The 18,997-nt window shown below is 28.1% G+C and overlaps 2 protein-coding genes and 1 long non-coding RNA gene across 4 annotated transcripts; all 3 read left to right on the forward strand.

The window, feature by feature from the left end:
• Window positions 1-1,031: 1,031 nt before the first annotated feature.
• LOC138935426 (protein takeout-like) lies at window positions 1,032-4,376 on the forward strand. 2 transcript variants are annotated; one of them, XM_070299995.1, is made up of 6 exons: window positions 1,032-1,131; window positions 1,685-1,837; window positions 2,081-2,167; window positions 2,612-2,875; window positions 3,213-3,371; window positions 3,900-4,375. In XM_070299995.1, the coding sequence occupies exons 2-6, from the start codon at window positions 1,765-1,767 to the stop codon at window positions 4,046-4,048; spliced, it is 732 nt and encodes a 243-aa protein (XP_070156096.1). In that variant the 5' UTR covers window positions 1,032-1,131; window positions 1,685-1,764; the 3' UTR covers window positions 4,049-4,375. The 2 variants fall into 2 exon arrangements, with proteins under 2 accessions (XP_070156096.1, XP_070156097.1); XM_070299996.1 differs by having other exon boundaries at window positions 1,036-1,131; window positions 1,747-1,837; window positions 3,900-4,376.
• A 627-nt stretch (window positions 4,377-5,003) lies between these two features.
• LOC138935816 (uncharacterized) lies at window positions 5,004-6,888 on the forward strand. Its single transcript, XR_011447294.1, has 4 exons — window positions 5,004-5,343; window positions 5,586-5,673; window positions 5,940-6,097; window positions 6,624-6,888. It is a non-coding gene; the product is annotated as an uncharacterized lncRNA (long non-coding RNA).
• Window positions 6,889-7,415: 527 nt separating this feature from the next.
• On the forward strand, window positions 7,416-10,893 carry LOC138935497 (protein takeout-like). The gene is made up of 5 exons (XM_070300128.1): window positions 7,416-7,520; window positions 8,130-8,216; window positions 8,590-8,856; window positions 9,220-9,378; window positions 10,653-10,893. Exons 1-5 carry the CDS (start codon window positions 7,454-7,456, stop codon window positions 10,799-10,801), a joined length of 729 nt encoding a protein of 242 aa, XP_070156229.1. The 5' UTR covers window positions 7,416-7,453; the 3' UTR covers window positions 10,802-10,893.
• Window positions 10,894-18,997: the final 8,104 nt, after the last annotated feature.

Consider the following 18,997-nt stretch of genomic DNA (forward strand, 5'->3'; position numbering starts at 1 on the left):
TGTATGAGAGCGACACGATTGAATGATTTAATCCCTTCGACACCTTTGAGCTTTGCGAAGCTGTTTGGATTATATAGAGCGCCCGTCATAATTTAATTCTGCAAGGAGATCCGAAACAAATTGATCGTGAGGAAGGATATTTTTTTCCATTTAATTTCTTTTTTTGCGTAGTTCCGTAACTCGGCTTATCTGAACGACCATAAAATCAACTGATCCGATCGAACCATCTAATCAGCATTAATCAGCATTAAAATTACATAAGAGTTGTCAATATATACGAGATCTCGGATTATATAAATAGATTATTTTAAAATTTATAAGTTAATTTATGAAAAAAAAAAGAGAAAGGAATGTAATGTATTTTTATATTCATATATATTATGATATTGTTAAAATAAAATGCAATGATGTGCACGCAAGCACTTTCTTTCAATAATATTAACAATTCGCTGACATTATTATTTTTCATCGTAGATTTCTTTCAACCGTTCTGATAAGAAATTTATTATTTATATTTATCGTTTTTTTTTAAATCCTGCAGAGAAAAATAAATTACGTAGACACATCCTTAAATCATTAACTTTACACAATTGTAATGGAGATAAAACGAAGCGCTTAGTGGTCGTCGATAATGCCGGTGTGAAGACATCGCGTATCATTTAGCCTGTAGAAATGCTTTGCCATCTCCTCGCTGATATTTTCCTTCGCATCCTGCAACTTTCTCGCTCCAATCATTTCCACCCTCGTGCTGGCTCTGTCCCTGTCTGGTTACGGTGTTCCTATGGGACTGCAGGAACCTTGCTGTTCGCAAATCCCTTTCCTTGCCCCGACGGAGCAAGAAATGCAACTCTCCTTGGGGAATTAATTGCGCCGTAAAACGTAGATTCAAATCCGCGTTTCAAAGAAGAAAAGAGACGAGGTTCGAGAGAAGGAGAGAGAGAAAGAGAGGGAATGGAAGGGGAAGAGAAGAAGATAGCAGCGCCGTTCCTTTTCTTCCATCGAAAGATTTTCCCAAGATAGTTCTCATCTCGACTGCAATCAGTGCCGTAAATTGCTTGCAATCGGCCGTGCAATTAATTCCGGCTCATCCTCGGGGATTTATTATTCTCAATAATACCATAATATTTTTAGGTGAGAGTGGGGAGGAAGGAGAGGAGCGTGAAAGTATTTTTCGTTCTTGCTACATTTTATGTTTTCTTTCTGTATTGACAAAGATTATTTCATGTAATTTTATGTACGATGCATTACATACTTTTTATTTCACAAGATTTATGCAAAGAACAGGTTTTAAATTATTCGATATATATAATTGTATGTCTATCGGGAAGTTCTGTGGCAGATGGTATAAACTAAACTTAAGCAAATTAATTGTTGCATTTGAAAAATTGTTAAAATTTGTGTAAATTACATCATATGCACAGCGCATTATTTATATCAAATTCTTAAAACTTTTTATATTAACAAATTCGTGCAACATATTTTTATATAAATATTATTTTAAAATATTTCTCACAAAAAGATGCATTATACGTAGTTTTTTTTAAAGAATCATTTGAATAAATATGAGTTTGTTTCATCTGATCGGAATAATGGATCAGCACATCATTATCCAATGTGTTGATTCATTGATTTTTTTTGTCATCTTATGTCACGTTATTAATGTATCATTATGCCGTGTTGTCAGAAAAACTTTGTAAGGCAGAACTATATAAGACGAATGTTAATAAGTGGTTACACTATTGACAGAAATATTTCATAAACAACATGGTACTCTACGCTCTTAGTATATTCAGCATTGTAACATTTGTACTGTGTGGAGCAGAAGAACTTATACTTCGTGAGTTTTATATTTCTTTTAATTTTTTATATTTTAACGATATTTAACAAAATAGTAAAAAAGAACAGAAAATGAGAAGAATTCTTTATTTCGCATTCGCGACATAATTGCGTAACATACAAATACTTTCTTCTTAAAAAATTTAGTCTATTTTCTAATTATATCCGAATTACAATATTTTATTCTAAACTCACTCTTTTATTTCTATTGTCAACTATTTTATTCTGTCTCTTTTTTATCCAGCTGTAACCACTTGCAAGCGGAATTCAACTGACTATTCGACCTGTTTAAAAGCAGCGGTAAAAGAAGCATGGCCACGATTTGTTGAAGGTTGTGTTCTAAAGTATCTGTTCTAAAGTAATTAATTTTATTATTTTGATTTATACATTACTTTAAAGATTAATACGTATAAAATTTTATTTATAATATGTAATTATTTGTGATTATTTTCAATACACACGCATACACACGCGCGCGCACCCACACACATACATACACATGCAATTACATCTGCGTTTTGCTCTATTTGGCTTCCATTTCAGATTTTTTAAATTTCTTTAAAGAGTTAAAATTATACATTAATTTATATATACAATTGTTATAGAATATTGTAATACTAGAAATATTTATAAAACTAATAATGTGAATAAATATTTATAAATAATTATAAATTAATTAGATTTTTATTAAAACAAATAAAGATTTATGGTTTTTTTATATGCATAATTTTTAATTATTAAAAGATTGATATTAATACTTTAATCGTCTTAATAGGACTTCCAGAATTCGATTTTCCACGTTTGGATCCAATTCTTTATAAAGACGGCAAAGTTATATTTAATAAAAACGGAATAAATGCAGAAGCAAACGTAAATGCCACGGTTTTTGGTCTAGCACTTACCCGTATTCTGGATGTGAGACCGCACTTTTTGGATGATGTTTTCCGTTTAGAAATAGACATAATAACACCAAAAATGTTTATTCATTCTTACGTTAGCGGGCAAGCTAATCTATTCGGAATGCGAGCACGTGGCACAGGTATGACAAGAAACTCAATATAATTTACGTAAAATACAATAAAGAACAGAAAAGCGGGTGGTGATTATACTCATTTATAATGACAAAAAACTAATCAAATTACATTGATTGACGGAATATTAATAAACTTTTGATTTTTATAATTTTATTTTGGAGCAATTAAGGTAATTGTGATAGCTGCAAAAATTTATTATAATAGTGTATTAATTTTAAATAAACAATTATATTTCTTTATAACTTTTTGATTGTTACATTTTATAGTGACTATTGTTACTTTTTATTAGAAAATATTATAATTTGATTTATATTATACTTTTCTTTACAATCTGTATAACAGGAAATCTCAATATAACAATGCACGAAAACAGAGTAACACATGATATAATAGGATACGTAAAAAATGATACATGGACTGTGCAACATCACCGAATAATTATGACAGTTGAAAGAATAAAGTTTCATCTCAGTGATTTCTTTGATGGCAGTAAAGAGCTTAGTAAGCATTAAATTAAATTAAGTATATTTTTCTATTCTTTTACACTCTTTTTAGTATATTTTAAATTATTTGAGTGAAAATGCTTTGATCTAATATTCAAATATATAATTATTATTATAATAATATGTCTATAACAATTTTACGAAAATAGCATTATTTGGTTTTTTACAATTAATTAAAAATTGATTCATAATCTTACATGCATATTTATAGTTAAATATATATTGTAAGGCATTTTTAAATAATGGAAATATCAATAATAATTAAAAAATAAAAAAGTAATAAAAACTTCTTTTTCTAAAGATGGTATTTTTCTTCAGATATTTTTAAATATCTTAAGACGCATTGAAGACGTCTTCACATATATTCACAACAAATTAATAAAAATTCCAATTTAGAAATTTATAATAAGAATAAACTCTAATTAATTTATATGTATTTGCTTACTTTGTATAGATATCTATATTATGATTTTATTTTGATTTGCTTTTGTTAAAATACATTGTGTTATTAAGTTTCTATTTGCAGATGATATTCTTGAAGATTTTATAAACGAGTACTGGCCACCAATTTATCGAGAGCTTGCGCCAACAATATTTGAAGTAATAGATCCGTTCTTGGTTAATATAGACAACCGTTTTTTTTCTAAAGTTTCATTCTCAAAAGTATTCTCATAAAATTCATACGTTTATTACAAATTAAGAAATGTCAGATTTAATATAGAATTGAAAATATATTTAACATTCTAAACACTAAAATTAAAAATTTATTATGCAAAAATATCTTATTTCTAAATATTACAAATTTTGATGTGTATATTATGTTTGTGCTTAAATTCTTAATTTTAGCAATAAGGTATTCTTACATCAATAATTATATATAGAAATAATATCAAATGTCTAACAGCTTGTTTTTTAATATACTATTTTTAAAAATTTGATATTTTTTATAATACAATATATATTACGATATATTATAAATATGTTTACAAATTTAAAAAAGAAAAATATTTTATAAATAAGTAGTTTTAATTATAATAGAAAAAAAATGTTATATTGTAAAAAGTATCTATGATAGAAATTTTACATCATAATATTTTTCAAAATTAATGAAACTGCTGTATTATAAAGGATCTATAATAATGCAAGGGTCTAGCTTAACTTTTAACAAGTTATATAAAATCTCTCAAATCTTATAATTTGAATTTTATTATCGACTAACGCATCTTTGTATAGAAATAAATAACAAATATAATATAATAATTTTAAAACAATGGTATCTTTCTTTCATTTGTCTTCGTTAATATCTTTTTATATCACAATAAAAAAAAACAATACAATCTATGATGAAAATAATTTCTATTATAATTAGTAATTTTTACTTTTTAATTTCCATTTAAAAATTTAATTTAATAAAAATAACATAACATAGTATTATAAACAATAAAAGAAAATTGCCTTTTCTCTCTTTTAATAATTCTCTCTTTTAGTCTTCTAAAATTAGTGTAAAATTGAATTCTAGGAAAAAAATTGTATAAGTTCCGCAAAAAATTAATTGTATTTCTTTATTGCTTCTAGACATAAATTCGATTTATGGTTTATCTCTTTTCTTATAAACAAAAATAAAATTATTTTTACTAATTTGTAAATTACTATATACATATGTGAACATATTTTTATATTAAACGGGATATGAAATAATCGATAAAATTCTGTCACAGTTCATACATTGCATAAAAGAAAATTAAGCAAAAAGTTGATTCTTGAGTATCAATGTTAATGATACGCGCGGCTTCAAAGTCAGTAATATTAATGAGACCTTGGAAACGGAAACTATATAAAAAAATGTACTCACAATTAATTGAACTACTCCTAACAGAGAGTTTAAATAAACAACATGATATTCTCTATGCTTTTTGCTTTCAACATTGCAACGTCTGTATTGTGCGCAGCGGATAAAATTACGCTTCCTAGTAAGTCTTTTATTTTTCAGATTCTTTATATTTTAATATATATTTATCACAATAGTTAAAAGTGCGATAAAAATCTTTCTTTATTAATTTTGTAACATATACATAATTAATAATATAAAAATACTTCTAAATATATGTAGCTTTGAATTTTGAATAATATTTGCAAAAATTGTCTTTATTCTTTAGTAACTCGCATATATATATTATATTTATTATTATTACTTAATTTCTATTTCCATAAGGCTGTAAACCCCTGCAAGCGAAATTCAGCCAATTATTCAGCTTGTTTAAAAAACAAGCTAAAAGAATTATGGCCACAATTTGTTGAAGGTATATAATTTATTTTAAAGAGTGATATTATAATTTTAATATATTAATTTATATATTTTTAAATAATTAAAATTAGACATTATCTTATATATATAATTATTATAAAATATCGTAACATTAAGAATTTATTTATAATATTTATTTTACAAGTCATTAAATAATTAATTACACACACATGACTTTTTCATAATTTTTTAATTGTTATTATTGTATCATTTAAAAATATGCTATCCTTATGTTATCTCATTATTATAATTTTTTGATAGGACATTTTAACGCAACCGCAAAAAACATTACAGCAACATGCTATGTAACAGGACACGCAGAAAATGATACATTCATTTGGAACATTTCCGAGTAGTTCCAACAGTTGAAAAGCTGAAAATCCATTTCGAAAATTTCTTTGAAGGCAATGCAGAACTTAGTAAGTATCAAATTTTATCAAATGTAGCTCTATTTTCTTTTATTTTATTCTTTCGACATTAAATAATTTTAATAAAATGCTAATCTAATTTAATGTTTTAATATGTAAACAATTTTCAATTAGAACAAAAGAAACAAAGACTTCTTTGTCCTAATTAATCAAATCTCATACAATTTCAATCTTTAATATAAAGCCTAAAACATAAAAAAGGCACACACGTATTATAATTTAAATCATTAGATTCAACATTACTTTAAAAAGACAATAGATTAATTAAAATAAAGATACAGATTTTATTTCTCTGCAATATTCCCTTTTTTGAAAAATCCTTAGAAGATTATTTTTCTAATAGACATATTTCATCATTTAGCAACAAAACATTACACATAGAATAGATAAAGAGATTGTGAACTTCTATTAATTTATATATTTGCATTTCTTATACATTTATATCGTATTACGATTATATTATATTATTTTTATCCACTTTTTTGGAATATTATTATTATAAATTTTTTATTCGCAGATAATCTTCTTGAAATGTTTGTGAATAAATTCTAGCCATCGTTATATCGAACGTTGATACCAATAGCAACCGATATGTGGGACCAATGGTTCACTAATTTTTGCAATCGTTACTTATCAAAGGTTTCCATCTTGCAAATATTGCTATGAAAGTCATATATTAATTATATAAAAATAGGACTCCGCATGAAATTGATAATATCAACATCGTAAATAATGAAGTTGTGCCAAATAATAAAAAAAGAGACTTCTAATTGATCTCACACAAAAAGGAATATTATATATTATATATTGTAGAGAATTTATATATATATATATATATATATATATATATATATATATATATTATATACTATAAGTATAGGATATTTTCAAATTTGTATACCAAAAAATTGTAAAAATTAAAAAAGTTTTTTGAAATTTAAAAGTTATTATATCAAAAGTTATCATATCATCACAATATGCTATTTATTCAAATCTTATAATTTTTTATACTACTTGATCAATAGTAAATCGATTTTTCTTCAGATATAGTAGCATGCATATTTTTTCAGAATTTTTTCGAAACAGTCAATGGACACATGATACACAGGCTTATTAAATAATTATGGAAATAAAATGCTTTCTTTGATTATATTGAGTTAGGAACTATCTTAACTAACTTCAATGAAAGGATTTATCTTTATTATTCAGGGTTGACTTTTTTAGTATTTACGTGCATCCAGCGCGCATTAATTAACATGTAATTTCATCTAAGAAACCTTGAGAGCAGAAACTATATAAAGCTAGCGTTTATAACTCATTAAACTATTCGCAAGAAAAGTATGTAAGATGATACTTCAAGTATTTAGTACGTTCAGTGTTATAGCATTTGGATTATGCATGGAAGAAGAACTCCGTAAGTTACGTTTATGCTTTTATTTTTAATAAAATTTTTTCGTTAGAATCCTTTATATTTTACTAATTGTGTATTAGCGCAGCAAACTGATATATGAATGCTTGTGTATCTCTAGAAAGAGTTTCTGTAGAAAATCTATATAAATTTGCATAAATTGATATTAAAAACAAAAGAAGCACATATATTATCTCTCAAAAAAACAGAGAGAGAGAAATTCTAACAAATTGTCGGAATTGTATGTATGTTACGAATGAATTCAATAAAATATCTGAAATAATATATATAAAAATTACTCTCCTGCTTAGTATTGAAAAAGGTTATTTGTTAAATTTTATATCTTTCTAAATAAGAAAATCACACACACACACATTAACACTCGCGGATTAATGTGTGCCTGTGTGCTTGCATAAATATCGTAAATGTGATTACAGGCGCAACAACATTTACTAATTTATGGTTAATAATAATAAAAAAGAAAAAGAAAAATTTTTAATTTGTGCTTGCTACATGCACATTTGACAATATATATACTTATTGTTTTAATTATATTCGAATCGTTTTTACTGTCTAAAGTAACTCATATATCTTTATAACACTATTTTTATTTAGCTGTAACCATCTGCAAACGGAATTCTCCTGATTATTCCAAGTGCTTAAAACTTGCGATACGAGAAGCATGGCCGCGATTTGTTAAAGGTATTCTTCTTAAAATAATTAGTTACATCATTTTAACTTATACATTAAAAAAAAATGTAATTAGTTAAAGTTAAAATGTAATATACTTTTTAAAAAATAGTTATAATATATATTATTTTATACAAACACGATTATTGTAAAGCATTATGTATCATTAGAAATGTTTATAAGGCTTATCAAAATTGTAATCATATAAAATTATTTAAATTTCCGTAAATTTATATATATATATATATATATATATATATATATATATACATATATATAAATTCAATTTTATTTATTCAAAATCAAAGAGATTTAATGTTTTCTGATTAAGCCATTTTTATATATCAAGAAATTGGTACTAACGCTAGTTATTTTATCTTAATAGGACTTCCACAATTTGACTTCCCATCTTTGGATCCATTATTTTACGAAAATAGTAATCTTGTATTTGATAGAGGCGAAGTACATGGAAATGTAAACATAAAAAATACTATTACTGAAGGTTTAAAGATAACTAATTTTTTGGCTGTAAGACCGTATTTTCTCGATGATGTTTTTCGTTTGGAAATTGATACACAAGTACCGAAGTTGTTTATTGAAGGTGATTGTGAGGCAGAAGGTAGAATAGGTGGATTTAAAATGGGTGGAAAAGGTACGAAAATAAACGTATTTGTGACGGCAAAGAATTAATTATATGTCAAATTATTATACATTTAACGAAGAATTATTATTTTTTATTTAAATTTGTATAATCATGATTTTATTATAAACCAATCAAAATAATCATATAATAATTGCATTAGATTATAACAAAATATATAAATGCATAAAATTTATATATATATATATCTTTAATATAAAATTAATAATTATTATCAGTTTATAAATTGGCCACTTAAATGTATGTATAAATAGTAATAATTTCTTAATAATTTTTTTAAATTGTTAGTATATATATGTAAATATTATAATATCATATATATATTTATATTACTCTGTTATAATTTATGAACAGGACACTTTAATATAAGTTTAGAAGACATCAGAGGAACATTTGATTTAACAGGGCATATAGCAAATGATACATGGACTGTAGAACACTTCCATTTCCTTCCGACAGTTGGAAATATAAAAGTCTATTTGAATAATTTGTTCGATGGCAATAAAGAACTCAGTAAGTGTATTATAAATGATTCACATATATATATTGTACATATATAAATAACTTCCCACTCTGTTATTACTTTTTCTAATAACCAAATTGTGCTTATTTATGCTTATTTTATTTAATATATATATATGCTTTGTGTGTGTGTATATATATATGTGTATAAGTCTTATTATTATTGATAAAGGTTTTTTGAAGCAATTGCAGGAAAATTGCATTTGTTTATCGTAAATTTATTTTACAATTAATTAAAAATTTATAATTTATAATCTCATACATATTTTAATTAGTAATAATTTCGTAAATTATCTGTGTGAAACGACATAAATCGAAACATCTATATATGTATAAATAACTGTAAAATAGAGATTTTAAAACCATTTTGTTTTCTTGAGAATCATATTGTTTGTTTAAACGTTTAAGATACTTTCAAAACAGCATTTCACGTCATCTTCATGTTATATGCATTAGGATACAAGTCTTTGTATATTCAACTTCTAACTACAATGAAAAATACATTGCTCAAGGATATTTTCTATAATTCTCTATATCTATTAAAACAAATTTACGTCAATGCTTTCTGATGCATGTTATTTAGTATAAAATTATATAATAAACTCAGAGTACTAACAATTAAGTGGGAAAACTAGTAAATAAGAGCCACCGATTCTAATTTAAATTTAATTTTAAAATTTGACTGCAACAACAAATACTGTATATATCAAGTTTTAAAATACCAAACTTTATATGTATATTTATATCTATGCTGAAGATGGATCAAAAAACAGTCCAGAACATTCTTAAAATACACATTTATTATAAAAGTTTACAATAATAAATTTCACGGATCAATAGCCTTGGCTCTTATTTGCCAGTTTTCCCATTTAATAAAATTATATGATTAAAGATAAAGACACATTAAGCCATCTCATTGTCAAACAATATATTGATACAATATATTCAAATTTAAGATTAACAATAAGTAGCAAAATTTACACCAGCTCTTTCTATAAGGTATAAATAGATATAAAATAAAAAAAATTCATTTTCTATCGTATTTAATCTTCAAAATCATTTAAAAATGTTTTTGGATTTCTTTTATCCAATCATATATTTCAATATTATAATACTTTATTATATAATTACAAATGAGTAATTTAAGTGTAATGTATTAATAGAAATTATTTGTTTAAAATATTTATATTTTAATTTATATTTTTTTCTTTCTTTATCTGCTTTTTTATTAGAATATATAATTACATATAAATTTTTATTTGCAGATGATCTAGCCATATTTTTTGTGAACGAATACTGGCCGACTCTATATCGAGCGATGTTACCAATAACATCCGAAAATTGGGACCCATGGTTGACCAGTTTGTCTAATCGCTTTTTTTCGAAGGTTTCCTTCTCGAAATTATTTCCATAATATTCTAGCATTTACCTTCAGCATAAATTAGGGAATGTCGAATTCCGTATAGAATTTAAAATATATTTAGATTTATAAAGATAAACATAAAAGTTGTATAAAAATTTCGGCGCGCCCACATACACGTCCATCCATTTATTTAATAATGTTAATTTTTTTAATTTTCTGATTAGTTTAACTTTTCTTCAGTTTTCTTGGAATTTTTGATTTGCAACTTTAACAGCACATGGATTTTAATTACATAGATTTGTTTTGCCAACTTCTTCCTTTAATTTCGCGAAATGGACTTTTCTGGAAGATAAGGATTAGGAATATTGATCTCCTGCAACTTCAGCAAAGAGTGCCACATTCGGTGTCGTGTTTGTCGTATCTTGCACTATTTCCTTCTCCTCGTAAGGATTAATTGGTCGCAAACAGGGATCGTGCGAAACTTTGCTCGTTCAATTTACACTCGAGATCCGACATGTATACGAACGCGGACGCGGTCATGCAATTTTCAACCGCGACAGGAAATCAAGATCTCTTTCGGGTATAGTTTCTCCCTCCCCTCCGTACACACTGATATTTTTATCGTTATATCTCCAGAAAAGAATCGGAAAAATAAAGGTGGAAAGAAAGTGTGAGAAAGATAGAAACCAAGAAGAAAATAAAGAGGCACGGACTTTGTTGCGGACGGAAAGTCAAGAGGAGAAAGTTGAAATACGCGCCAAGAGCGCGGGAAGTTGTCAAACTTTCGCATCGGGGAATTCTTTCCGCGCTCCTCGGAATATCCATAATAAAGTTATAAACTTTTAGGAAGGGCCACGCGCCATCTTCGTTATATAACTACTTACTCTTAGTTTTTCGTAGTGCACAATGACCGAACTAAATTTCCTTCTTTTCGAAATTCAATGACTAAATCTATGACTCGGTGAGCAAGTTTCTATAGTTTTTTACAAACTGATGGCACATTCTGTTTAATTACGTTATAAATTCGTTTAGATGCTGTGAAATATGAATGTCAGGAAAAGATTTTTAATATTCTCTTTCTCTTTTATGGGTGCGATATTTTTTATTATATATATATATATATATTTATATTTATATATATCTTACATATAATAGATATAATTTTCCTCCCATTAACCTCACATAAATTCATATTTTAATTCATATGATTAACATGAAAAATAATTCAACACTCGATACAATGCGTAACAGCAGAGAGTTGACATACAAATTGCGATAATTTGTAAAATACAAATATATATATTTAAATTATAATTATAATTATAATGTATAAAATAATTAATTTTTATATTGGAAAGTATATAATTATTGTCCACATTGAATTTCTCTCTTATTTGACTGTAATATTTATTTAAAAACGAATTCTCTAAAAAACTTCTAATTTAAAATTCTTTCCACATAAATTTATGGATAAAAATTTAATTCTTATTATAATCTGAATAAATTTCAGACATACATATATATATATTCATATATATATATATATATATATATATATATATTGAAATATTATACAATATTTTATACAATATATAATACATTAATAAATATTATATATATATTAAAGAAGTAATAAATGCTTACCCATGATTGCATCGCTGTCGCCGATGTCATCCTGGACCTCCTCCTCTCATGTTTTTTTTTTTATTGTTTCTTTGTGGCACTCACTCACGAAAATATGATTTGATTATAATCAAACGCGTACTAATTAGCAGAATACGATGATCACGCGATATTTTGCACAGTACCTACTTCCGACGTTAATCACACACGACGCGTACTTTATTATGTATATCGCAACGGGAGAACAACGAATAAATCTCGTGAAATGCGTATTTTGACAAATTACGACGATGTATAAACATCAAATTTATGTGGTACGCGGTTGATAAATATGGGGTTAATAACGACTGTATTTATTAATTAAAAAGATCGCGAAGCTACTCGATCGAAGACGATCCGTTCTGTACCAATGATGTTTTGTTAATAACCAAAAAATATTAAAATAATATTGACAATATGAATCTGATACCGCGCAATATCAAACAAGCCAAATTAATGACTTGCTAAGATACGATGAACCGTCCGCAAATATCGAAATTCACAATTGTACGCGTGATATAATTCAAAATACCAAGAAATAAATATATATTATTAATTAATGATTAATGTATATCACGATCTTCTGTTACTTCAATTGTTCGATCGAGTGTATTATTCCGTACTCTCGATTCGATAATTGTAAATTATATTTATATCGGAAGAAAGAGTTCAAAACGCGATGCAATGTATGTTCAAAATCAAACATTAAAGAAATAATTATTATCTCAAATATTGAAATAAGACAATAATTTATAATTGTTTCTCTATTGCTTCCATTTCTATCTTAAATGAAATGAAATATCTACCTAAATGAAATGAAATAACTATCTAGATGAACAGCCGATAATTATCCTTGATACGTTTACGAGAGAGAACAACACATTTATATCGTTCATCATTAATTGTAATAATCTTAAGAAATGATAGATATCGCGCTCCGAAAGATAATGACAACGCGGAGTGATTCGTATCACTACCTTCCTACTTGAGTCTCGCCGCGCGAATGACAACAAGGTATCAAGGCAACCACATGTAAACAATAGCACGTTATACGCCACAGAAGACGAAGGTCGAACATAAATCATATAATAAAATCATACCAATATAAAATATTTAACGCGCCGTGAAATAGTCACACGGAATATTCTATGAGTTAAATTGTTTTAATTAATTACTAACAAAACGTATCACAGTTTTTCGTCACTTAAATCAGTCGATCTTACGATTTATATATTATTGTTCGCTTTTTCTCAACTCGAAAATAATCTTATATCTAAATCGGCAAAAATTTTCAAAGCATGCGTCGCACAAGATATATATTTTTGTAATAATTATTTTAGTGCTTGTAAGGAAAATGAGTTTTATACGAGAAGAATGGATGGAATTACTATCGAAGGCTGCCAAGACAGAAGAATTTTATCGATAAACAACATATACACCTTCACGTACGAATGCCGATTAAGTAATAACAGTCTTTTCGTTTCTCTGAGCATCGGTCCTTGACTTATTCCCCTTCTCAATACGTTACTAGCATACCATCACATTTGTAAACAAGGACGCGTCACTATGTTTTACATTCTTGTATCCAAGCGTCATTGAAAAAAACTTGCGTATCGTCTATGTGTCATCTATGTATATAAATATTTTAATAAAATAATAATTTATAATTCACTATCATTTCAATATTTCTCTATTTAAGATATAATATATAATATAAAATCTATCTAGCTTTTAATAAATGCGACAACTTTCTACGATTATTGTAATTAATGACTCGTTATATCCAAGTGACAGCTGTTGATTAAAAATGTTTAACAATTAGAAATTTTCAAAAATATTTGATGGCATATGATTTGTATATAATTACTTCAATTTATAATCTTATTTTGGATATTAAAACAATACTATCGCTTAAATTTACTGAAAAATATTTAAAGTTAGCTAAAATAAAAATGTATATGTCTATTTGCGATATATTATCGATATATTTAATAATTACTTTTGTAATAATTAAATCATTAATTTAAAATATTTATAATGACAAAGGAGATTATTTCTCAAAGTAATTGAACAAAATGATCTACAATTAATATATATTCTAATATCTGTAATCTGTAACGTTTCTAACGCGCACGTGAATTTCAAACTAAATATTAAATGAATGGTGCACAATAGTATAGGTTTAAGAGAAACTTTTGACATAGATAAACACAGAGACGAGTAAAATTATAAAATCTTTCTAAAATTTATCTATGCACGCGCACGTGAATCTGTGTGTAGAGATATAAATTTTCACATACAGTTGAAAGTTAGTATAATATTTTTACGCGTAACCTCGTGTGACTTCAAATTTTATAGACTTATAAAATGCTCGAAGATAGAAAGAAAGTACCAGTTTTAGTAGAAATCATACGTCTTCGCGTTATGTATAGAAAAATCGGTACGGATAAAGTTACGAATTTTCGCACGAGCAGCAATCTATGGCCATCAATTTTCATAACCGACTTAAAAAATTTCAAAGTTCTCAGAATGATTTGCCATCAGCACTATTCGATTTGTCGATCCAGAATATACAGCTTCGCGAAATTACAAAAATCCCGATTCGGATGCTAATTCACTTTATTTATTCATATTATTATCGATTATCATGCAGCATTGCAACGCGTGAGTTAAACTCATATAGATCATCCAGATTTATCCAGTGTAAAGCATATATATAATTTCAATCTTATACATATAATAAATTTTTTTTTATAATACATACATTCACGATTTATTCATTTTTAAGGAAAAAGAATAAAACATAGAAATATACATACACGCATACTTGATATGTTTGTATAGTAAATAGTTTTCATCGTGCAAACTCGACGTAACAACTCTAGCTCGTATTGCATCGCGTTCGACAAGCGGAGCTCAGATTGACAAGGCCGATACTCCACCGTGATGGAAACCGTCAAGTTCCGCCACGTAACTGAATAAATCATAGATACACGACTACCTGTGGAGACCTGCGTTAATATCCGCTATGCGTGACAAGATGCAATTAATCCGTAATAAGTGCGATTAATTTAAAGTAGTTTTCTCTGCCATCAACTGGATTGAATTTAGCGCGATCTATCAAGCTGACAGAAAAAAATAATAAAAATATGGAGAAATCGAGAAGAGAGCAAGAGAGAATCCTCTTCATCTGATGTGGCAAACCAGAATGCAAAGGTGTATTCATGGGTGAAAATATCGATCCGTGTGTCGGTTGGTGCGAAGTCGGTAGACGCGTGAATCTTAATTTGCCGTGTTGGTCCCTGTGGACAGACAGTATTTCTCCGCGCGCTTACCAAACATTTACATAAGGCATCTTCCCATTTTAATATCCCATTCACTTTTCGAAGATTAATTCGATCGATTGGAATGACAGCATAAAGCTGTTAGGAGAGAATTTTAGTAGTTTAAAATAATTTTTTAATCAAACTTTTTCAATAAAAAAGTATTAAAATTGCGATTGCTATACAAAACATAAAATAAAAAAGAACAATGCACAGTTTTTGTGGCATAAATGTATATTACACATCATCTATTTTCTGTCTCAATATCACCAAATGACATTAATGATTGTCGCTCTCGAATGTTTAACTGACCCAATTCTTTTCGATTTCTTGGCGATCGAGTGTCGTTTTCGGTGATTTGAGCTCTTTGTTCTCGTTGAATTCTTGGTAGCGCAGAGAGAGAGAGAGAGAGAGAGAGAGACAGAGAGAGAGAGAGAGTTAAAGAATTACGAAAAGAGGGAATGCCGACAGCATAGCAGCATTCGGTCGTAACGCTTGGACGGAGTAACGTCACGAAGCTTCGTCTGCACGGCATGGCTAATTAATCAAGCTTTTATAGTCGTCGTCCAGTTGAACCTTTGACCACTATCCAGTTTGCCACTATTCTCTCTTTCCTCCTCACTCTTTTCTCCATCGATCCATCTCGCTTCTGAACGCACGCTTGATCTCTCGTGGACCATCGATGGAAGGAGGTCCGGCAACACCCCACTTACCTTTGTACCATTCGTCGCGTTACCCGTGCAATCGTGCAAGCGCATAAATTATTCATGTCGCGATTAATGCGGTTAAATATTTAGGTACTCCGTTATTCTTTCACTTTAGCACGTTGCATCTCTGTAAGTGCCAAGGGGGGATTATCATGCTCTGCCGCCTCGCGCAAACAAATTTTCGCTAGGAGTCGTTCCGACGCACAGCCGCCAACGCAACGGCGTCCTTAATTAGTGCTAATTGGGCGGTTATACATTAAACGCGCGGATGTCGCGAGCGCGCTTTCTCTCGCTCGTAAAGAGAGTCACCAATGTCATTTGTTTGTGTGTGTGTGTGTTTTAAGTATATAAATGACATAAAGATACTTTCTCTAATTCTTCAAATGTATTAATTTTTATTTCTTCAGATTTTCTCGCGCGTGATTATTTCACGATATAAATCGTCTCGATAATTAAGTGTGTACGCTATTTTTAAAATTAAAATAATAAAAAATATGAAAACATGCTTGCGTATCTCTTTCGCGTATATTTCATTATAGTTGACTACTTCCTGAAATTGATTACTGAATACATTGCTGTTCTTAATAAAGAATGGCTTGCTTTATACGAAAGGCGCGTACACATATCAATCCCTCGCTATTACAAATCATCGTACAGCCTCAATGTTCCGCAGGTATCTTGGAAGACGTGCATGATATACATAAGCGCGAACAGCTACGTGAACATGGGATAGATGGGCTGCACGTTGTGGCAGGGATATTCTCGGGAAATTCACCATTTTTAAGCTTATCCATGGTACTTATTTCTCGGGAGATACGGGAGGCCCAGGGTTTCATCCTGGCAGCAAGCGGAAGGATACAAAACGAGCGCGAGCTCGCCGGCGTAAAGGATGAACGTGTTTTCCAGCTGTAGGGACGAGATACGTTCTTGGAAAATCGGTAACCCCTTTAGAACGAGGTGAACGCTATTATCAGTATTATCTTGCTATGTACTATAACCAAATCCTGATTTAATTATCAAATTCAACATCTTTATACTCTTTTTTTTTTGTGTATATTGTCATTGATAAAGAAATATTGCTAATAATTTTACTTTTTCATTTTTATTTCGCGCAATGTTTTAGCTATGTAATAGTACCAAATGTATATGACAGAAAATACATATTTCCGCGCCTTTATATGCTTTCTGATATAAAAATTAATAACATAAGCAATAAAATATAGTAAAACAATCTCTTTTAATTCCTTTATGTGCTTTCTTGCAATTTTTCCATAAATTAATCAAAAGTAAACTATTTAACCAATAATTCTTCGGCGCGAAAGCTAGATTTAACAGACAATATACGCCCGCGTGAGAGATGACAGCGCAATTTTTTGACGAAAGAAATTTCGATAATTTGTTCGGGATAATTCTTTTTGGACATTTTAATAAATTTTTAATATGAAAATCACATAATACGTAGAAATGTTTTTGTTATCCTTAAAATGGCAATTGTAATTTCATGTTTCATATTATATTAAAATATTTTACAAAATTAATATACTTGATATCATTAATATTTTTGTATTGCAAAATATCTGTACGTAATATATTTGTAGTTTCGTTCGAAGCGCAATATAATATTTCAATTATTCTAGAATTCTTCTGAATTCAAAATTATATCTGTTTTTATTTTTTCTATACATACATTTTATCTTATTGCTAGAATAAAATGACATTTGATATATATTGTATATATGTGAATCAACTCGATTTCGAACACTTTATCTCAACCCTTCATAACAGCCACACATGTATTTCACCGAAAAATAAAACTTTGTTCTGCAGTTCGTCTTTTTTTTTATTCTCATTCTTCACATCGTGACCTCCCTGTGCGGATAACCTTTACAGTAGTTTTTCGACTTGCCGTGCACGTTTGATACTGTGGTAGTCCGACAAATTTATATGGAGCACATTTATTTTCACAAATAAATTCGCTATTGTATCTTTTTCCATTTCCATTTTTCCATTTTAAGAAAGTCATAATATTACTGTTCGTTTGCAGTAAATGAGAGAAGCTTTCAGCTTTTGATCAAATAAAAGATTACTTTTAATTATGAATTACTATCTTCAAAACGTAACACATAAAACCTATTTGTGCGTCTAGTTTTTTTTTAATACAGCATTTGATATGTTTTACAAAGATGCTGTTTACCTTGAACTGTGTAAAAAAACCATCGAAATTGTTCGTACGTGCGAAACTGCGATCTCGGGCGACCCGCGGGTCATAAAAATCTGACGTTGTAAAAATTAGGATTGCCTTAGGGAGTAATGTGAAGGGGATTTCTAAGTTTATGTGAGTTTCGAAACCCTCTAAGGTTGTAAAAGACTTCGAGAAGTAGATGTTAAATCTTTAGGGAGAATCGTGCATGCTCGATAATAAGTTATATAGCAAGAATTCGATGTGATTTTTCTTATCAATTATAAATTTACCAAAATTTAAAATAATTTTTTTCAGTAAATTAGAATTATATTATACATTTCAGGATATATTATAAAATTAATCTGCAAAAAAT

Source organism: Polyergus mexicanus, unplaced genomic scaffold, assembly GCF_030449975.1.
Source record: "Polyergus mexicanus isolate NDT 795.1 unplaced genomic scaffold, iyPolMexi1.0 SCAF_8, whole genome shotgun sequence".
NCBI lineage: Eukaryota > Metazoa > Arthropoda > Insecta > Hymenoptera > Formicidae > Polyergus > Polyergus mexicanus.